The sequence below is a fragment of the Mercenaria mercenaria genome, unplaced genomic scaffold (assembly GCF_021730395.1).
Source record: "Mercenaria mercenaria strain notata unplaced genomic scaffold, MADL_Memer_1 contig_560, whole genome shotgun sequence".
In the NCBI taxonomy this organism is placed as follows: domain Eukaryota; kingdom Metazoa; phylum Mollusca; class Bivalvia; order Venerida; family Veneridae; genus Mercenaria; species Mercenaria mercenaria.
The window spans coordinates 1-17,085 of record NW_026463442.1 but is presented as its reverse complement, the minus strand read 5'-3'; the positions used below and the strand labels follow the sequence as shown (position 1 = coordinate 17,085).

The following is a 17,085-nucleotide window of genomic DNA, read 5'->3' as shown; positions in this document are numbered from 1 at the left end:
TTTTCTAAACGTAAAGTTCGAGTTAAGCAATGAAAATTTCATTACTTCTCATAAAAAGACTCAATTAAATTGATTTTGCTACTATTTTTCATGGTCACTAGAACCTTCTTAGATATGTTTTTACCATTACCATGCAGTATAGAACAGTATAACTAGCTTTATTTGTATTAACCAAAGTAGTACATCACATTATTCAATAAGTCATCGTTTCGAAATTTACTAAGATAATGTAATATAAGTAAGGGTTTAAGGAAAATTCGCTGAGCAAAATCATACCTTCCTCTGAACCTAACCAGTAATTATACCAAAAACATGATTCTAAGTAGTTTCGACATTTCATCTCAGTAAAATAACACAGCTGTTTTCTTAACCAGAACGTATGTTCTCCTACGATTTGATAAAAGACATTGTGTCTGATATCATTCGTCCTCCACCTTTGATTCATGTGGGGAAGTTGGCAGTTACTTGCGGAGAACAGGTTTGTACTGGTATATGATCCAGGAACACTCGTTAGGTTAACTGCCCGCCGTTACATAACTTAAATACTGTTGAAAACGGCGTTACACCCAAAACAAACAAACAAACAAATTTTACATTCAAGTACTGTCATACTGATGCACATGTATTAGTATTGTTTTTCATGCCTACACACTATTGCGAAATGTTGTCTAGCTGTACAGTTAAAATTTTCAACTGTAGATCTACAAATTCTTCAACTTATTCCTTGTTAAAATCTAAGGTAAACAATTGATTTTATTTAAATTGCAATTCAAATTCAACGTCGCATTTCGTGTTGTAAACAGAAATTCAGTGCGTTTCTCAAGTCATTTTCTAATATAATGCAAGTCATAAAAATATAACATGGAGACAGGTTGGAATAGAATTTAAATAGGAAATAATTGTAACGCCTTTCCAAGGGCTGACATCATTAATTTTTTATAAAGTAGCTTCTATTTCCGTTTGTCTCAAACCGTGAACGTATTTGGATTCAATGACCTTAAGAGTGACAAGAAAATTAAAACGTAAGTGTTATATGTTGACGATTACGTTGCTGAATTTACTTAGAGGGATTTGTTGTTGTTGTTTTCTTCACCTCCTCCGTAGGAGAACAGCGTATGAACAAATATGTAGCAAACAGTTCACTACTATAAACACCTTTACCACTACAATGTGTGAAGCAGTTCCGAATCACCCAACTGTTTAATATTTGACCAAAACTTTTCTACATCTTTTTTCATCTTCCAACCAAAACTTTTAGTAAATATTATGTCAACCATACCATTTAAAACACAAAGCAATATGTTTAAATTAAGTCCCTTTCTTCTGAAATTAAATTTATTCATAACTTATTTTGATACAAAAATAACAATGTCACCTAGTTTCAAAAGATTCCATTATTTCTATCACTACAATTTTTTGACAACTCATGCAGCAGATTGAGAAGTATACAAGGATTATGATGTACAGTGACCTTTACAAATATGTAATATACTGATGCTAGTATCTTGGTCATCATTCATCTAAAGTAGACTAACGAGTTTGATTACTCTTAAAATTACAACTGAAATGTCTGTGCAAATAAAGCAAACATGTCCTAGTTTGTTTTGCCTGTTGACCTGCAGTTTAAAGACATATGACTGTTTCTCAGTCGAAAAAATTCTAAATGTAACATAAGTATATACCTACTGTTTCATGTATCTAAACTGTAACATATCAAAGTTAATATGATACTGTGCTCAACAACAAAATTGATAACAATAATTCAAAGCACCAATCTCATAAGTTCTCCATGGCAAAACATCAAAACATTTTCTAAATGTGATTAATGAAAAATATTATAAGATCAAATGTAAATGTAGAATTGAAGTTTTATGTATTAAAATGTGGAAATGTAAATTGACATAATTGGAGGTTATATGGGGGAAAAGTGCCAGGTCAGGATTCGAACCTGAGCCCTCCCCATGACATTGTACGTCCACGTCTGGGGTGCTCTAACCAACTGAGCTACCTGTCACCGACTGTTCCTTACCGAGAAATAAAAAATTCTGAGATTTTTAAATTTCGAAGCACGCTGAGAATCTTTATTGAATATGAGTTTTACTATACTGATATCATATAAACTCATGCTAATTATCAACTACTATTTATTCAAATTAGTATAGCAAAAATCAATTAATAAAACAAGAATACAATACATGAAAACATGAACAGTACAGAAAAATACATGCAGAATTTGCAGGTAAACAAGCTAAACGATGCCGTTTTTCATGTATTGATTTGCACAACTGCAGATAACTTACATTCATCATTTCAAATGATACTAGAATGGATACACTAGAATTAATCATACTCTGGAAACAAAAAATGGTGAATATTCAACTAAAATGCAAAGCACACTTTCACTTCCTTGTTTACGATTTCATGTTGAAAATAGTTCTCACTCATAATGCCCCGAGCGAAAGTACACAGGTCAGTGCGACAGTATGAAAGCGGTACCGTAGACCCGTAGTGTACACAATGGAAGTGAACAGCAGACAGGGGCGAAGGTCAAACAGACATTGATGGTTGGCTGCATTCCAATCATCACACGAGGTTTCAACATTCTGGACCTAGTGGTTCTCAAGTTACGGACTGGAAACGGGTTTCCAGGTTCTGGCCCTTGTGACCTTGGTCTTGGATCGAGTGACTCGCAAATTAATTAAGGGTCATCAACAATGCATGTCCACCCATCCAGTGAAATTTCAACATTCTTGGCAAGTGGCTCTCAAATTATTGATCAGACGCGATTTTGAATGTTTAGACACCTGTGACCTTGACCTTCAATGTAGTAACCCAAAAATAAATGGGGTCATCTACTCTGTTAGCCCTATCATCCTATGAAGTCTAAAGGTTCTAAGTCAAATGATTGAAAATGAAGTGATAGGCAGATGGCCTTGTGACCTTGACATTTGATGGAGTGACACCAAAAACTATAGGGGTCATCTACTCCGTAAATATAATCTGGAAAGTAGATCCCTAGGAAGCACCGAGAACAATGCAAACAGTGAAAATTGCAGACTCGGTTTGATTGAGTCTGTTCACGAGCAGTAATGAAATATGCAACACTGCCCACGCCTCCTAGCACCGGCTTAAGCAGTATTCAATTTTCAAATCAAAATGAGTTGAATATCACCCTATGAAGGTCTAAGGTTTTAGGTCAAACGATTCTCAAATGACTAATCAGAAATGGATGCCATGTTCAGACCCCTAGACCTTTAATTGAGTGATCCCAAAATCATCACGGGCCATCTACTCTGCAAGTCCAATCATCAAAGAAGTTTCAACTTTCTGGATCACGTGGTTCTCAAGATATCGATTGGATTATATCAAGGGGAAAATAACCTAACTTGAGGCCCTATGGAACCCATATTTTATGTCACAACGCGTTGCTGATTACAACATCGGTTGCGGAAGGAGCTGAAGTTTGTGCAGTAGATATGGCAAATATTTTTTAGCGAATAATGAAGCTGAAATATGAAAATGTGTCTGGAAAATGGTACCTAACCAGCAAACCTTACCCTTATCTGCATTTTAATATATGTTATATGTCATATTCAATATTCTGACATTGTCAAATGAAGAGACAGAAATAACAAAGCTGACTTTTCACGGGTACGAATATACTGGGGACGAACAGACTGGTGCGAAATTACACCAATTCATGTTGTACATAAATAGCTACATACACAACAATCCATATAGACTAAATTAGAATTCTGCTGTATAGTATACGTTCTACTGATTTTTAAATGTCTAAATTAGATATGTCATATGGTAAACTACCGGCTCCGTTTTCTGATATGCAAATGGCGTAAAAGTAACAAAGGGGAGTAACATCTGAAGCGATAAACAGACACTGACAGACGTGTCTTAAATATACAATATTTAATTTTATTGAGAATTACTAGATACTACCTGCCACACACAATCAAGACATATTAATAGAATATTGCACTAATTTTTATCGATCATACATGAACGACATCGTCATCAGCCGGGTGCCAGCATAACTAGGTCAATGCAATTGTGTCTTTCTGTGTCTTTCGGTATTTATATACACCGCAATAGCTCTAGATACTGCCTTTTAAATACACATTCCGAGTCAAAACAATGAAAGACATTTTCATACGCTTATACTACAAGTACAACTACTTCTTCTAGCAGACATATAAGCCACAAAGAAATCTCAGATATCTACACGTACATTTCCTTCCCTTATCCGTGTCACGTGACAACTTGCCTAAAAGAAGCTGACACATTTTAGTATCATATTAACTAAATTGTATAATAAAAAGTAATAAGCAAATTACTATAATCTATTATATAAATGGCCACACAAGAATCTATTCAATACAACAACTGCTTGTAATAAAGCGTAAAAACCTGGTCCTGGGATGCTGGCATTTTTCCAGCTTCATCAATCACAAACGTAACGTTCATGTACTTTCTTCTGCCGTTCTGGTTGACATGTATAACAAAACCGATACAGAAGTTCAATCGTACTTACATTCACGAATTCTTCATGTTTCTCAGATTCTTGAATAATTCTTCTTCAACAATGACAACCCCCGTAGCTACATCTGAATGTTTCTGAGTGGTTGATACATATCACGTGGTACGTAAAATGTAAACAACCACAAGTAGGTCAACATATAATATACATATAATTGATGATTAAACATGTATGACTACTGCAAATGTCTCAAATTTCTCTTATCCTTCATTTATTACGAAAGAATTCCTCAAAATCAATTATATTACAAAAATTATGGCTACGCACCCACAAGCATTCTCATGCATCAAAAACTAGGTCATCTGTACATGTTCTAAAATACCTAAAACAACGGTTTTTACGCATGCTTTCCTCTATCACTGTTAGTTTAAGATAAACTTCTATTTTTTCAACATAAAGAGCTAGAAAAGTGTAAAATACAAACATATAACCTACCAAAACTTTATATATATAGTATGATATACTTACGTCATGGTACATGACCCATCATGCTCCGCACACATCTTTCAAACATATATCTACACCAGTCCGCTAAAATAAGCATATTAATAAACAGTTACATGTTAAACCAAGACATTAAGTTGTTATACCTATATAATACATACCTAATGACTTCCGATCAACGTTTTCTTGAATTACACAGAGTTTACAAACAGTAGTTTTCAAAATGGCGACTCAAATGCGTAAAAAAATATCACGTTGGCGCATGCGTACGTAACAAACACAAGTGACCAGTCTTATATCTAATCGAAATCTACTTTCAACAACTAATGCGCATGTGCAACTACGTCACAGCTCCAGGGTCGAAATAATATGACAAAAGAGAGATATCCATAAGTACCTATAATAACAAATATCCAATACTAACTTTCGTCAAGAAAAAGGCCATTATCTACGGACATTTTAGTTAAGAATGTAACATGATAGCTTGCAGAGTATTATATTATAACACAGAAATAATTGTGCAAGGGAGGATCATAAATTGAGGTAGTGTAAGTCTGTGATTCATTTAAATCTACGATGTAGACCACATTCCTTTGAAATAGATACACGACAACTGTCAACAACGCTTAAAGTTGTGCGTTCAATATTCGAATTGCTAGATATAGCTAAAATGATTTTGTTCTAACGTCTTTTTTAATAGTTTGACATGCAAATTCTGTTCATCTTACTACGAAGGAAGATTGAAAACTATTTCATCACAAATTCTGCTCTGCCTTGCTACAGTTTGTAAACTTATTTAATAAACTTGTGTTACGATACCCCACCTAGTCACAGTCCTGATCAGTCCTAGAATTACATTTTAATACTGAGCACCAAGCATCACACTTATACGAGAAAAATGGTACTGATAGCTCCCACGCTTGGTGCTCAATTCTGCTTTGTCGCAAATTTACAGTTGTCCTTTGTTTGTTAGTTGTTCTTATCAAAAATAGATTCTTTGCTGAAATAAAGTTTGATTTGATAATTGTAAAACAATTCCGAATTAATAGCTTTATGTTTCCAACAAGACGGACCGTTTATAACACTAATTTAGTCTATGGGTATTTGTGCAAATCATCACGTTACAAGTATTTATTTCTTTATTTATTTGGGTTTTACGGCTCACCAACACAGTATAGGTTATATGGCGCCAAACAGGACTACAAATATTGGTTCCACATCTCATTAAACATCGAAATAAAAACATGAGGTATGGAATCAAAATTTGCATACCTACTGGAATCACAGAGTTACTGCAAAACCAAGTGTTAAGACCCTATTAGCCTCTTACGATCATGCAAGGGTAAGGCAGTGGTTCCAATTCTTTTCATACACAGATCGTTCCAGAACCACATGGAGCACCTTACAAGTAATGTATTTGTCTGTAATTATATCAGTTGAACAAAATAACATTTTCGTCTAGTTTTCAAGACAGCCCTTCTTTACGAAAAAAAAAAAAAAACTTCGGTTATGCATTTATGTTTTGCTTTTCTAAATTGTTTCTAAATTGTTTTGATCAGCAAATACAAAAGTTTATCAGTTCCATTGTTTTCCTTTTGAATTTGATACAGCGGTTTTCTTTTTACACAACAAATATAGTCTTTATTTGCAATGAAACTTGACTAATTCATAGTCTCAATCGATAGTTGTTATACATTCGTTGTAATTATTTCCATTGTGTACATTTTACAGCTGAGATGACAAAAATTAAATAAATTATGGTTGTTCTGATTATTTAGAATGAGTTCAATTAAGCATGTAGTCATTAATTGCATTTAAGCTGTCCCGCACAGCTGGTCAAATTATTTAATATTTTTACTTTCATAGATTATCATGCCAAACGTGTAATTGAGAAACAAAGAACTTTAAATATTTGCTGATTATGTAAAATAGCATGTCAAGGTAAATAGCTTAATTGTAAACCGGTGGGGCGCAAACTTATGTTTAAGTAATCTTGAGTTTCGTATGTGACTGAGCCTTAAAAGGACATTTTATAGGTAAGTAATTTATTTTAAAAATACACTTATTTGTATTCCTTCAGTAATATTTTGTTTTTGTTATTTACACATATTAGCTATTGAACTAGATTTTTCTTGATATTAAACTATGTATAAAGAGTAAAATATTAACTGGCACGAAGATTTTGTGAACTTTTATGATTTATTTATTTATGTATCCGTCAATTTAAAGCTATCTTTTTATGGAGATATCATAGTATAGTAGGAACGCATTGCAATTAGCTTCCGTAAAAGCATCATTAAAAGTAGAATTCAAAAACGAGTTTTGAATATTCAAATGCTAAAGATTTTGGGCTGGGTTACAAATTCACACCATTTGGTGTACCCACCCTCAACCCTGCCCCCAACACACACACCTATAAAGTTCCCCATGCTAAATTTGACAACGGCTGGCACATTTCCCTCCCCCGTTTGATATAATTTTTCAAATTTATCCGAATGGCGATCAATTCATTCTGTCGACGTCCTTAATTCCGTATACATATAAACTATTATCATCTTAAAGTTTTTATTACTGTTGACCTGTTCAATTTTAAAGTTTTCATTTAACAAAATCAAAGCGGCTATAGGGAGGGCTGATCACAGCTGTCAAAATTAACAGGGGGTTGGGTCCTGGTAGGAGTTGGGGTGTTCTCACTCACATACGTTATCTGTTGTTGGACCACCATCTCTATTTTTGTGGAATTCAAGTTTATTGTTTTAGTTATGCTAGATTGTTGATTTCTGTGCACGTTATATTTTCCAACCTGAACAACAATTTAAAAGGAATTTTCCATTAACTTCCAAAGTTTCTTATAGATTTTATATTATTTACAATTTTAGATATCGTATGATATTTTTATTTTGGGTTTTAAAAAATGGCACGCCACCTGATATCTATGTCCGGGTGCGTACACATTATGGTATTGATGTCTGAAGAGCAACAGTCTGTAAGTCACATCTGGAACATAAATAGATACTCCTTGTCACATCAAATACATCTGCTTCAGTAACTTTTATAGTCCGGACTAACTAGGTGACATTTTCGAAATCACAAACACGCCTAATGTCATGGTCTTGATCACCAAGGTGACCTATTTATTTATTTTATCATAGTCTCATCAATGTACACTATACATGGAATTTAAACATGTTAACATATAACTAAAGTACATTGTCATTTATAAATGAATTACAAGATACTTTAAGAAACTGCATTACTGTATAAATAACAGTCACAACTGTAATCATACATATCCTAAAAAACTAGATTGTAACTGCTAATTCAAGGTTTAAATACTGCCGTAAAATGTTTAGAATAAGGCACTGAGAATAGAAAACGGGCGCAATTGCGCACTTTCAGAAAACTTGGTGTAAAAACAAAAAGAAATTCCCCTATGATCAGATCATAAAGGAACTGATTAACAGTTGCATTGTAGAATCAACATAAGAGTTTTGCTTATCAAAAAGGAGAGAGATGAATGTGCATTTTGTACATAGTTTAAAATATATCTTATCTTGTTAAAGAGAGTAAAAAGATTATTGTACATTATCTACATAGTTTAAAAGATCATTCTTTTAAAATACTAAAACAGGCTCTAGCACTGGCTCTAATCAATAATGGGTTGGAAAATATTTCCTTTATCTGCTCTTGTTTTGACATAATACCAAAATTTGGATTTATAAAATAGGCTTTTTTTTTTAAACAAGTCAGCTCTAATGTCATAGTACATATTGCAATCCAAAAATACATGGCTTTCATCTTCTATAATTTCACAAAAATGACATTTTCTATCTTCAATATCTAAACCTTCATACTGTCCCGTTTCAATTCTCAGTGGTGCCACACCACAGTGGAAGTTACTAAAGGCTGAACGATGACTATTTGGAAGTATAATTTTACAATGCTTACTTCTTTAACCTTTAATATACCACCGTAATGTTTTGAAATAAATTGAACACTCGATGTAATGATGTCGCTTTTAGACAATTGTGGTGTGCAACTTATTTCGAAATATAAGGTGGTGTATTAACCTTCAGCCTGCTAGCGGCAAATGATTCTGCCTTTGCGACCAGTGCAGACCAAGATCAACTGCACATCCGTGCAGACTGATCATGGAAAGTATATGCCTACAGGATCAAAGGAAAGTTTTAGAAATAAGCAATAATTCCGAAAGGCTCCAGAGATATGGCATTTAGTATAGTAATATTTCATTGAATAAAAACATGAACATCAGATTACTTTATAAGTTATAAGGAAACAAACCAAATACATAATCCCAGAAAAGCTCCACAACTGGCATGATCGCCCCAAAAGCACCATAGTAATAGCTAATTCATGTGTTAAATTCGCCATATTTTACATTATTAGCACATTACAGACCGCATTTCTAGAGAAATCTATAACATGTACATTTTAACACGATCATATTCTAGTTTAATAATGGACGGTACTGCTCTAGAATACATATATAAGTACCTTTTCCAAGTATCCAGGTGAGCTAAATCATATTGCTTTTGTTAATTTTAGATATTCACTTAAATACAAAAAACAGAGCAATGGATGAACACACGAGTGGTACATATTCATCTGCTGTGTCGAGTAGGAATTCAGGTCTCATTTCAAGAGGTAAACAAATCAAATTTTAACCACATTTTGTCTTGTACAAACAATTACACTGTAATACAGTCAAACAATTACACTGTATACAGTCACTGTATATGTATGTTTTTGACAACACAGAAAATGACGTCACTCGACCTTCAGCTATATCCGGAAGTAAATAAAATGAAAGTAGAGATGCTAAACTGTAAAAAGGAAAGCCGCATTTTGATTCGTAGATAGTCAGGGGTCACGCGCGTGGACTTTTTTATTTTTTGCTATTGGGGAGCCAATTTTCAGCACTTTATTACAAATTGAAATTACCTGGGCTTTAGTACAGCATGTCAGCTTTTAATCTATGAAAACGTATTTGAGCTCTGGATAAACACAAATCCCACGGGTTCGTAACGGCCAAGGGTACATCTATAATTTTGGAACTTCATCAAATCGCTCAAAATGTCATTTTTGATGTTGTCTGAGAGTGTCAGTATATGCCTCAGATGTAAGATATAACCGTATTTGAGAGCTGCAGAACTAGACATTTCAGAAATATTTTCACAATAAGTTTCGTGTAATAAATGTTGTTTCTGCGGAAGCATGAAAGGGCCATCAGACGCCAATACGTTTAAGTACGTTAAGGCTGCGGAAAGGATATATATATATATATATTGATATCTATTTTAATTCAAAGGTTGCTTTGGTTGTTATTGTTCTTGTGTGTTTGTTGTTTTGTATGTTTTATTTTTCATTCATTTTGTTGACAAATAAGAACACAAAGTATGGCGATAGTAACAACAATATCAACAAATGAAGAACACGAACAGGTGTCGGACATCATTACACTTATAAAAACAGAGATGTTCCTATACTTTAATGTACAATTATGCGCTATTCACCTCTATCTTATTGTGCCTTTACATTTGTCGATCGTGGAGTGACAATTTAGATCTCAAAGTGATTTTTAGAAAGTATTAATGCATTTTTTGCATTGCTAAATGTAAACATTATTTATTAACCTTTAGCTTGCTGCCGGCAAGTGATTCTACCTTTGCGACCAGTGCAGACCAAGATCAACTTGCACATCCAAGCAGGCTGATCACGGTCTGCACTGTTCGCCTTCAGAAAGTAAATTTTCAGTGAACACTCTTTCATATAATAAAATGTATTGCTTAAATTAAATGTAAATTTATAGATTTTCGGTGAAGTAATTTCGATTTTAAAAGCTAAAACTGAGATAAAAATGCTTGTTTAACTTATGCGATCTTTACGAGTTTCGTTTCAGGTATAGACCGTAGGTTTTATATGGGCTCTATGGTTGTACCAAAACTCGGCCCTTACACTCGAATGCTAGGAGTAGTCGGACCTTTTATTAAAGGAACCAACAGTAAATTCTTCGTGACTGCTAATCATGTTATGGCCCAGCGCTGGAAATATACGGATGGTGATGATAAAACACGGGCTTTACAGCTTATCTACGGGCCAGATAACAACTATGAAGCACATGACTGCGGACGACTTGTTTCAGGCGGAAGGACTGGAAGCTTAGCAGCCCTGATACAAATTAATCAAGATATTTTGGGAAAGGTTGAGGACTCTCTGAAAACAGGAAAGTTTCCATTTGCCGGTATGAATCTTATTTATATCACAAGTTAAAGCATAGCAGAATTTCCTTCTAGGGCACATCAATATATCTGTATAATGGTCGCCTTGTAAAATGTTGGTTGCAATATCTGTTTTAAATATTAGACTTCAGTTTGTGGAACCCCAGGATTGGTCGCAAGGACAAGACCATTCTACCTTATTGACATTCCGTATTCCCCACCCCACTTTAAGCGCCCCGGCGTTACATTTTTGCACCCAGGGCTTGGGCGTTTTTTCTGCACCAAAATACAAAAAAGAACTAAAATTTTGTTATTTTCTATTGCCTAAAAATGTCAAGTCCGCTATTTCCACAGTATTTACGCTAACATAAATTGTTATAGCCAACAACAAAGTAAATCCGTTACCACTTTCAGTTGCGTAAATTACGAAACACTGACTGTACACATTAACCCAGTTTAAACTCAGTCCATGTCCACATGTAGTCTACCTGCTGATGATGTAACGTGTTATTAGAAAATATTAGATTTTTAGCATTGACTAACAAGTTTAACAGTACATTTTGAGAAGTTTATAGAGATGATAGCAGACAATGACAGTAACGGAAATTAAAAATTAAAAGTGGATATTATACGGAACTTGGTTTTTTTTCTAACATGTAAAATGGATATTTTACGGAAGTGTTTAATTTTAATCAGCCATTTTTTGCCTGACTTCTTGGAAGGTGGTAAGTCATTTTTGTGCTAGATAAATGGTGGGACGTTTATTTTTGGGGGGAGAGGTGGCGTTTAAACGGGGGATGATGTATATTTCCTTATTTTTTCTGTTTAACATTCTAATGTAGTGATTTGATGCACTAACGGTCTACATCCTCGCACACAACAAACTTGGTGGTAATTGATCAAGTATTTCATGGCTGTAATTTAGTAGTATATGTCCTAAATCTTGTGAATGTGACATCTGGAAATTAGATGCGTGAATTTGTTGCGCACAATGAGAGGGTTGCAATGGGGGTTTGTTTTCACATATTGACCATGCATTCGAAGGAAAGGACGTATGTTTTTGTGACAAATAAGATGTTTGGCATGTTTCAACAACACCACTTTTACATCCTCGGTTTTTGTAATATGCAATCCGCGGATAACGTTCAGCCAGAGAGTCGCATCAATTAGGAAAGAATAAGTTTTAACGTTAGAGGTTATTTCTAAGGTCACGGAGTTTGACTGGCCAGTTTATAATGAAAACAGTTTTCGAGGTCAGTTGCTCAGTCAAGTGTGAATTACCAATTCTAAGAGTATTCCTTCCCAAGAGAAGGAACAGTAAGAGTGTTGTTTGAGTTTTTTACTACAGCTACTGAGATAAAATTGAATTCCATATATATGATTGAGTAATTAAGGTGTGGATTTGAAGTTCGAAATAAACGATAGGCGTCTTTTTTTAAGGAAAACAAAGATCATTGTAAAACATTTATTGAGACTATTCTGTTCACTTATTTCAGGAATTAGTCCAATAAATTTTCCATCTTATGACAATAGAGATTCGCAGAAAACGACTCAAGTATATGTATTTGGAAATCAAACCAGAACAGCCACAGCCAAAATCATAGTTAAGAAGAAAGAAGGATTGATCTATCTCATAACGATTGAATCTATCCTTTTAAAACCAAACGAAGGCGGCGCAGCGATCTTCATTGCGGACCAAGATAATTTCCTACATTGTGTGGGTATATATGAAAGCAACATCAGAGGTGATCCACGTCAATGCTTAGTTATTCCAATAGAGGTGATACTGCACAACCTGGGACAAGAACTTGGACAACAACTGGAAATACATCGACAACACGAAAAAGGTACTTCTTTCCGTACCTCACAAGAACAAAGCGCTTTCCAGAAGCTGTTCATCAATCCATTTACGTAATAAGTGACTGAAAGACCATGTGGTTGACTTATAAATGTCAAACCCATTAAAGGGTTACAAAATCAATTAGGGATCAAGTAAGGTTTGCGCTTTTGGTGCGTGGCATTCCCTGTTTGATATTTTTCTTTGTTTTTACTACAATACTAACCAAGCAGATTGTTAATTCCGTAGTAGTTGCATAAGTGTCATTGAATGTCTTACACGAAATACCCTAAAATACGTGCGAAGGATTGATTTTCAGTATCTCGCATTTTTATTTTCTCGCGAAAATAAATTCACGCATAAAGTAAAAGAATTTGAAATCATGTAATGGCTGTGATATTTAATATCAAGCATAAACTATCGGTATTTCTGTAGTAAATCAAGATGAAAATAAATTACTGAAAGTTCACTGATAATTTAAATTTGATATTGATAAGACAATACTGTTTAATCATAAAATGATCAAACATAAAACTAACTGAAAAAGCAGATATTTTGTTTCTATCATTTTTGTGGTGTAGCGAAGATAAATGATTTTATAGTAATAATTGGCTTTAATAAAACAGAATGTTGGATAAAGACCTTTTATCATATTTCTAAATGCTACTCTGAAAACAAATTGCAAATTTGCGATTACTGGTCACCTGACACGTTATATATATACTTATATTGTGTGTTTGTGTCTTAACACTGTTTCGTTTTACTTTGTTTTAGGAAAAGATGTCCATATCTTCATTAGGTAAGAGTTAATTTTTTGACAGCCATCACAGCAAAATCATTTAATTTCGTGGGCATTAAATTTTCATGGTTTTGTCAAAAACGAATTCATCGATTTCAAATTTTTAAGATAAGATAATCTGAAAATTAGCCTATTCGTCGTGATATTATTTTGTGCATTCACGTAGCCATGAAATCCACGAAAATTAATTTCCATTAATATTAATGATTTACTGTATATAATTTAGAGGTGAGTGCGGTTCGTTTTAGATAATACTTCTGTCTTATTAGGAGGTAATGATTCTTCTTTCTTTTCTTTTAAAGGACATTTCGAATATTTTTTTACAAACGGCAAACAGTTCTTATGTAGGGTTACAGACAGAATATGAGTACTAAATATACTCGTATGTCTTTAAAAGTTCAGCCATAGGTTAAAGGGGCGTTGGAGAACAATTTTTATTACAATCCTTGGACATATGTAGTATATCATATCAGAGAGCATAAATATCTGCCTAAAGATTTCACGTTCAGGTGAAGAATGTCAGTTCAATATGCATCGTTTCTTTTAACATACAAAAAGATTAATTCGTGGTTCTTCCTGATATATATAATATTACGCTTACAGCTGTCATAGCTGTCATAGGAATCTGTATGGTTATAGGACTCCAAGAGAATATAAAAACAAGAGGGCCAAGATGGTCCTAGGTCGCTCACCTAAGTAACACACCATAACAGTGTAAACATTTTTGACCTTGTGATTTAATGGAGACAAATATTCTGACCAATTTTCATTTAGACTGGACCAAAAATGTGGCCTCTTGAGAGTAAACAAGCATTTTGTTTGGTTTCACATATCACCTAGCTTTTGACCCCTCACGTCCAAATTAGAACTCGTCCAAGAGTCCATGAAAACAAGCATTCTGACAGTTTCGGGAAGATTGGAGCAAACTGGTGGCCTCTAGAGTGTAAATAAGCTTTTCCTTTGGTTTGTCCTAGTGACCTAGGTTTTGAATCCACGTCACCCAGATTCGAAATCTTCCACGACTTCATGATAACAAACATTCTGACCAAGTTTTATGAAGATAGATTCAAAAATGTGGCCCCCTAGAGTATCAACAAGCTTGTTTTCTGATTTGACCTGGTGACCTAGCTTTTGATCGTGCGTGACCCAGATAAAAAATCTTCCGAAATTTTGTAGAGACAAACATTTTGACCAAGTTTTATGCACACCAAATGAAAAGTGCAGCCCCTATTGCATATACAAGGTTTGTCTTTGATTTGACCAGGTGACCTAGTTTTTAACCCCGGATAACCTAGATTTAAACATAACTTAGATTTCATCAAGAAATCATTCTAATCAAATTTCACGAATATCCAGTCAAAAATGAAGCCCCAATTGCACATACAATGTTTTTCTTTGATTTGACCGGATGACCTAAAGTTTGACCCCAGACAACTCATATTCAAACTTGACCTAGATTTGATCAAGACAAAATTCTGACAATTCTCATGAGCTTCGAACTTAATATAAGGTCTCTAGAGTATTAACAAAATTTTCCTTTGATATGGCCTTGTGACCTAGTTTTTGACCCCACATAACCCAGATTCAAACTTGGACCAAAGAGGATCAAAATGCTAACAAACTGTTCCTTTGCTTTGACTGGGTGACCTAGTTTCTGACCCCATATGACCCAGATTCAAACTTGACCCAGAGGTCGTCTAGACATACGTTCTGACCAAGTTTAATTAAGATTGGGTTAGAGCTGCGGCCACTAGAGTGTTAATAAGCTTTTCCTTTGATCTGGCCTACTGACCTAGTTTTTGATCCTACATGACCCAGTTTAAAACAGACCTAGAGATCATCAAGACAATATTCTGACCGAGATTCATAACGATTGGGTCACCTTTTCGTTTGATTTGACCGGGTGACCTAGTTTTTGATCCCACATGCCCCAGATTCGAACTTGACCTAGAGGTCATCAAGACAAACATTCTGACTAATTAACATGAGTTTCAAACTGTGGACTCTAGAGTGATAACAAGTTTTTCCAATAGCAGTAGAATAGACGGTGAACTTTAACCCGTTAGTTTGTCATACACACTGACACTAACGGATTTCCATCTGTTACTTCTAGGGCTTAAGCGTGGCCCAGTGGTTAACGTTAGTGACTTTGAATCACTTGCCCATCACCGCTATTGGTTCGAAACCTGTCATTTGGGTTGGAAGGGGTAGAATTCTGTCACTTGAGAAAGCCATCGGAAGGTCGCTGGTTATACCTAGATGCCTGCCAGTACCTGAAATGATGTTTAGGCAAGGGTACCTGTGTTCTTTCTACACCATCAAAAACTTGAAAGTTGTCATGTGATCTAAACTTGTGTCGACCCAGCAAGACAAAAACTTGTAATTTCTGAGTTGTTGAATCACACATCGATTTCAGTAAAATTGCGGTCAATATTTTCAGATAACATTCGTATTGAAATGAATGGCGAAAAATATGAAAGATATTGGATGGAAACAAACAAACTTCCGGATCAAGATACATTGAACACCTTAACAAGAATGTTTGGAAGGAAGTCTGAAGTTGTATGGAAAAATTGCTGCAAAATTTGTTCCTACATTAAAAAAAAAAGTAGTAAGATAATGAATGCCCTGCCAACATACAGACCGGAAGATGACAATAAGATTATCTTCGTTATTATTCTTAGAGATGAAATAAACATTAAGAGAATTAGGTATTCGATTGTCAAAAAGTGTTTGGATTTTGAAAAGCACCGTTTCGGTGAAGAAGGAAAATTCGTCATGTATAATAAATTGTATGAAGAAACACAGTTATCTAAAGATGAAAATATCAGAATGAAGATCTGTACCGACAAGCATGCTGACAATTTGATGAACAATCATAAACTCTTGACTGTCATTACTGGAAGCCCAATAAGATCTAAAAACTATTGGTCTCAGACTCCGGAACTTAAAAGGGAAGTGTGTCTCGTCTTGTACGTTTTGATAAAAGGTTATATACCAATCGACGAAGAAGTCTTTGAGACGCATTACAATGACGTTGGTGTCGATGTTAGAGAAGGTGTGTTTAGTCCGTTTGCGTTAACAGCCAAAGATTATCACGAAAACTTGAGAATAGGATGCCAGATTGCTCGACAAAAAGCTGGAACTGTTGGAGGATTTCTTGAATATCCAGGATATGGTTTATGTGGACTGACATGCGCGCACGTTCTGTTAG

General features: G+C 34.6%; 1 protein-coding gene across 1 annotated transcript; it reads left to right on the top strand.

Moving 5' to 3' along the window:
* The first annotated feature begins 6,950 nt into the window (after positions 1 to 6,950).
* LOC128554599 (uncharacterized) lies at positions 6,951 to 13,321 on the top strand. Its single transcript, XM_053535869.1, has 4 exons — positions 6,951 to 7,032; positions 9,563 to 9,661; positions 10,917 to 11,258; positions 12,732 to 13,321. Exons 2-4 carry the CDS (start codon positions 9,592 to 9,594, stop codon positions 13,148 to 13,150), a joined length of 831 nt encoding a protein of 276 aa, XP_053391844.1. The 5' UTR covers positions 6,951 to 7,032; positions 9,563 to 9,591; the 3' UTR covers positions 13,151 to 13,321.
* The last annotated feature ends 3,764 nt before the right edge of the window (positions 13,322 to 17,085 follow it).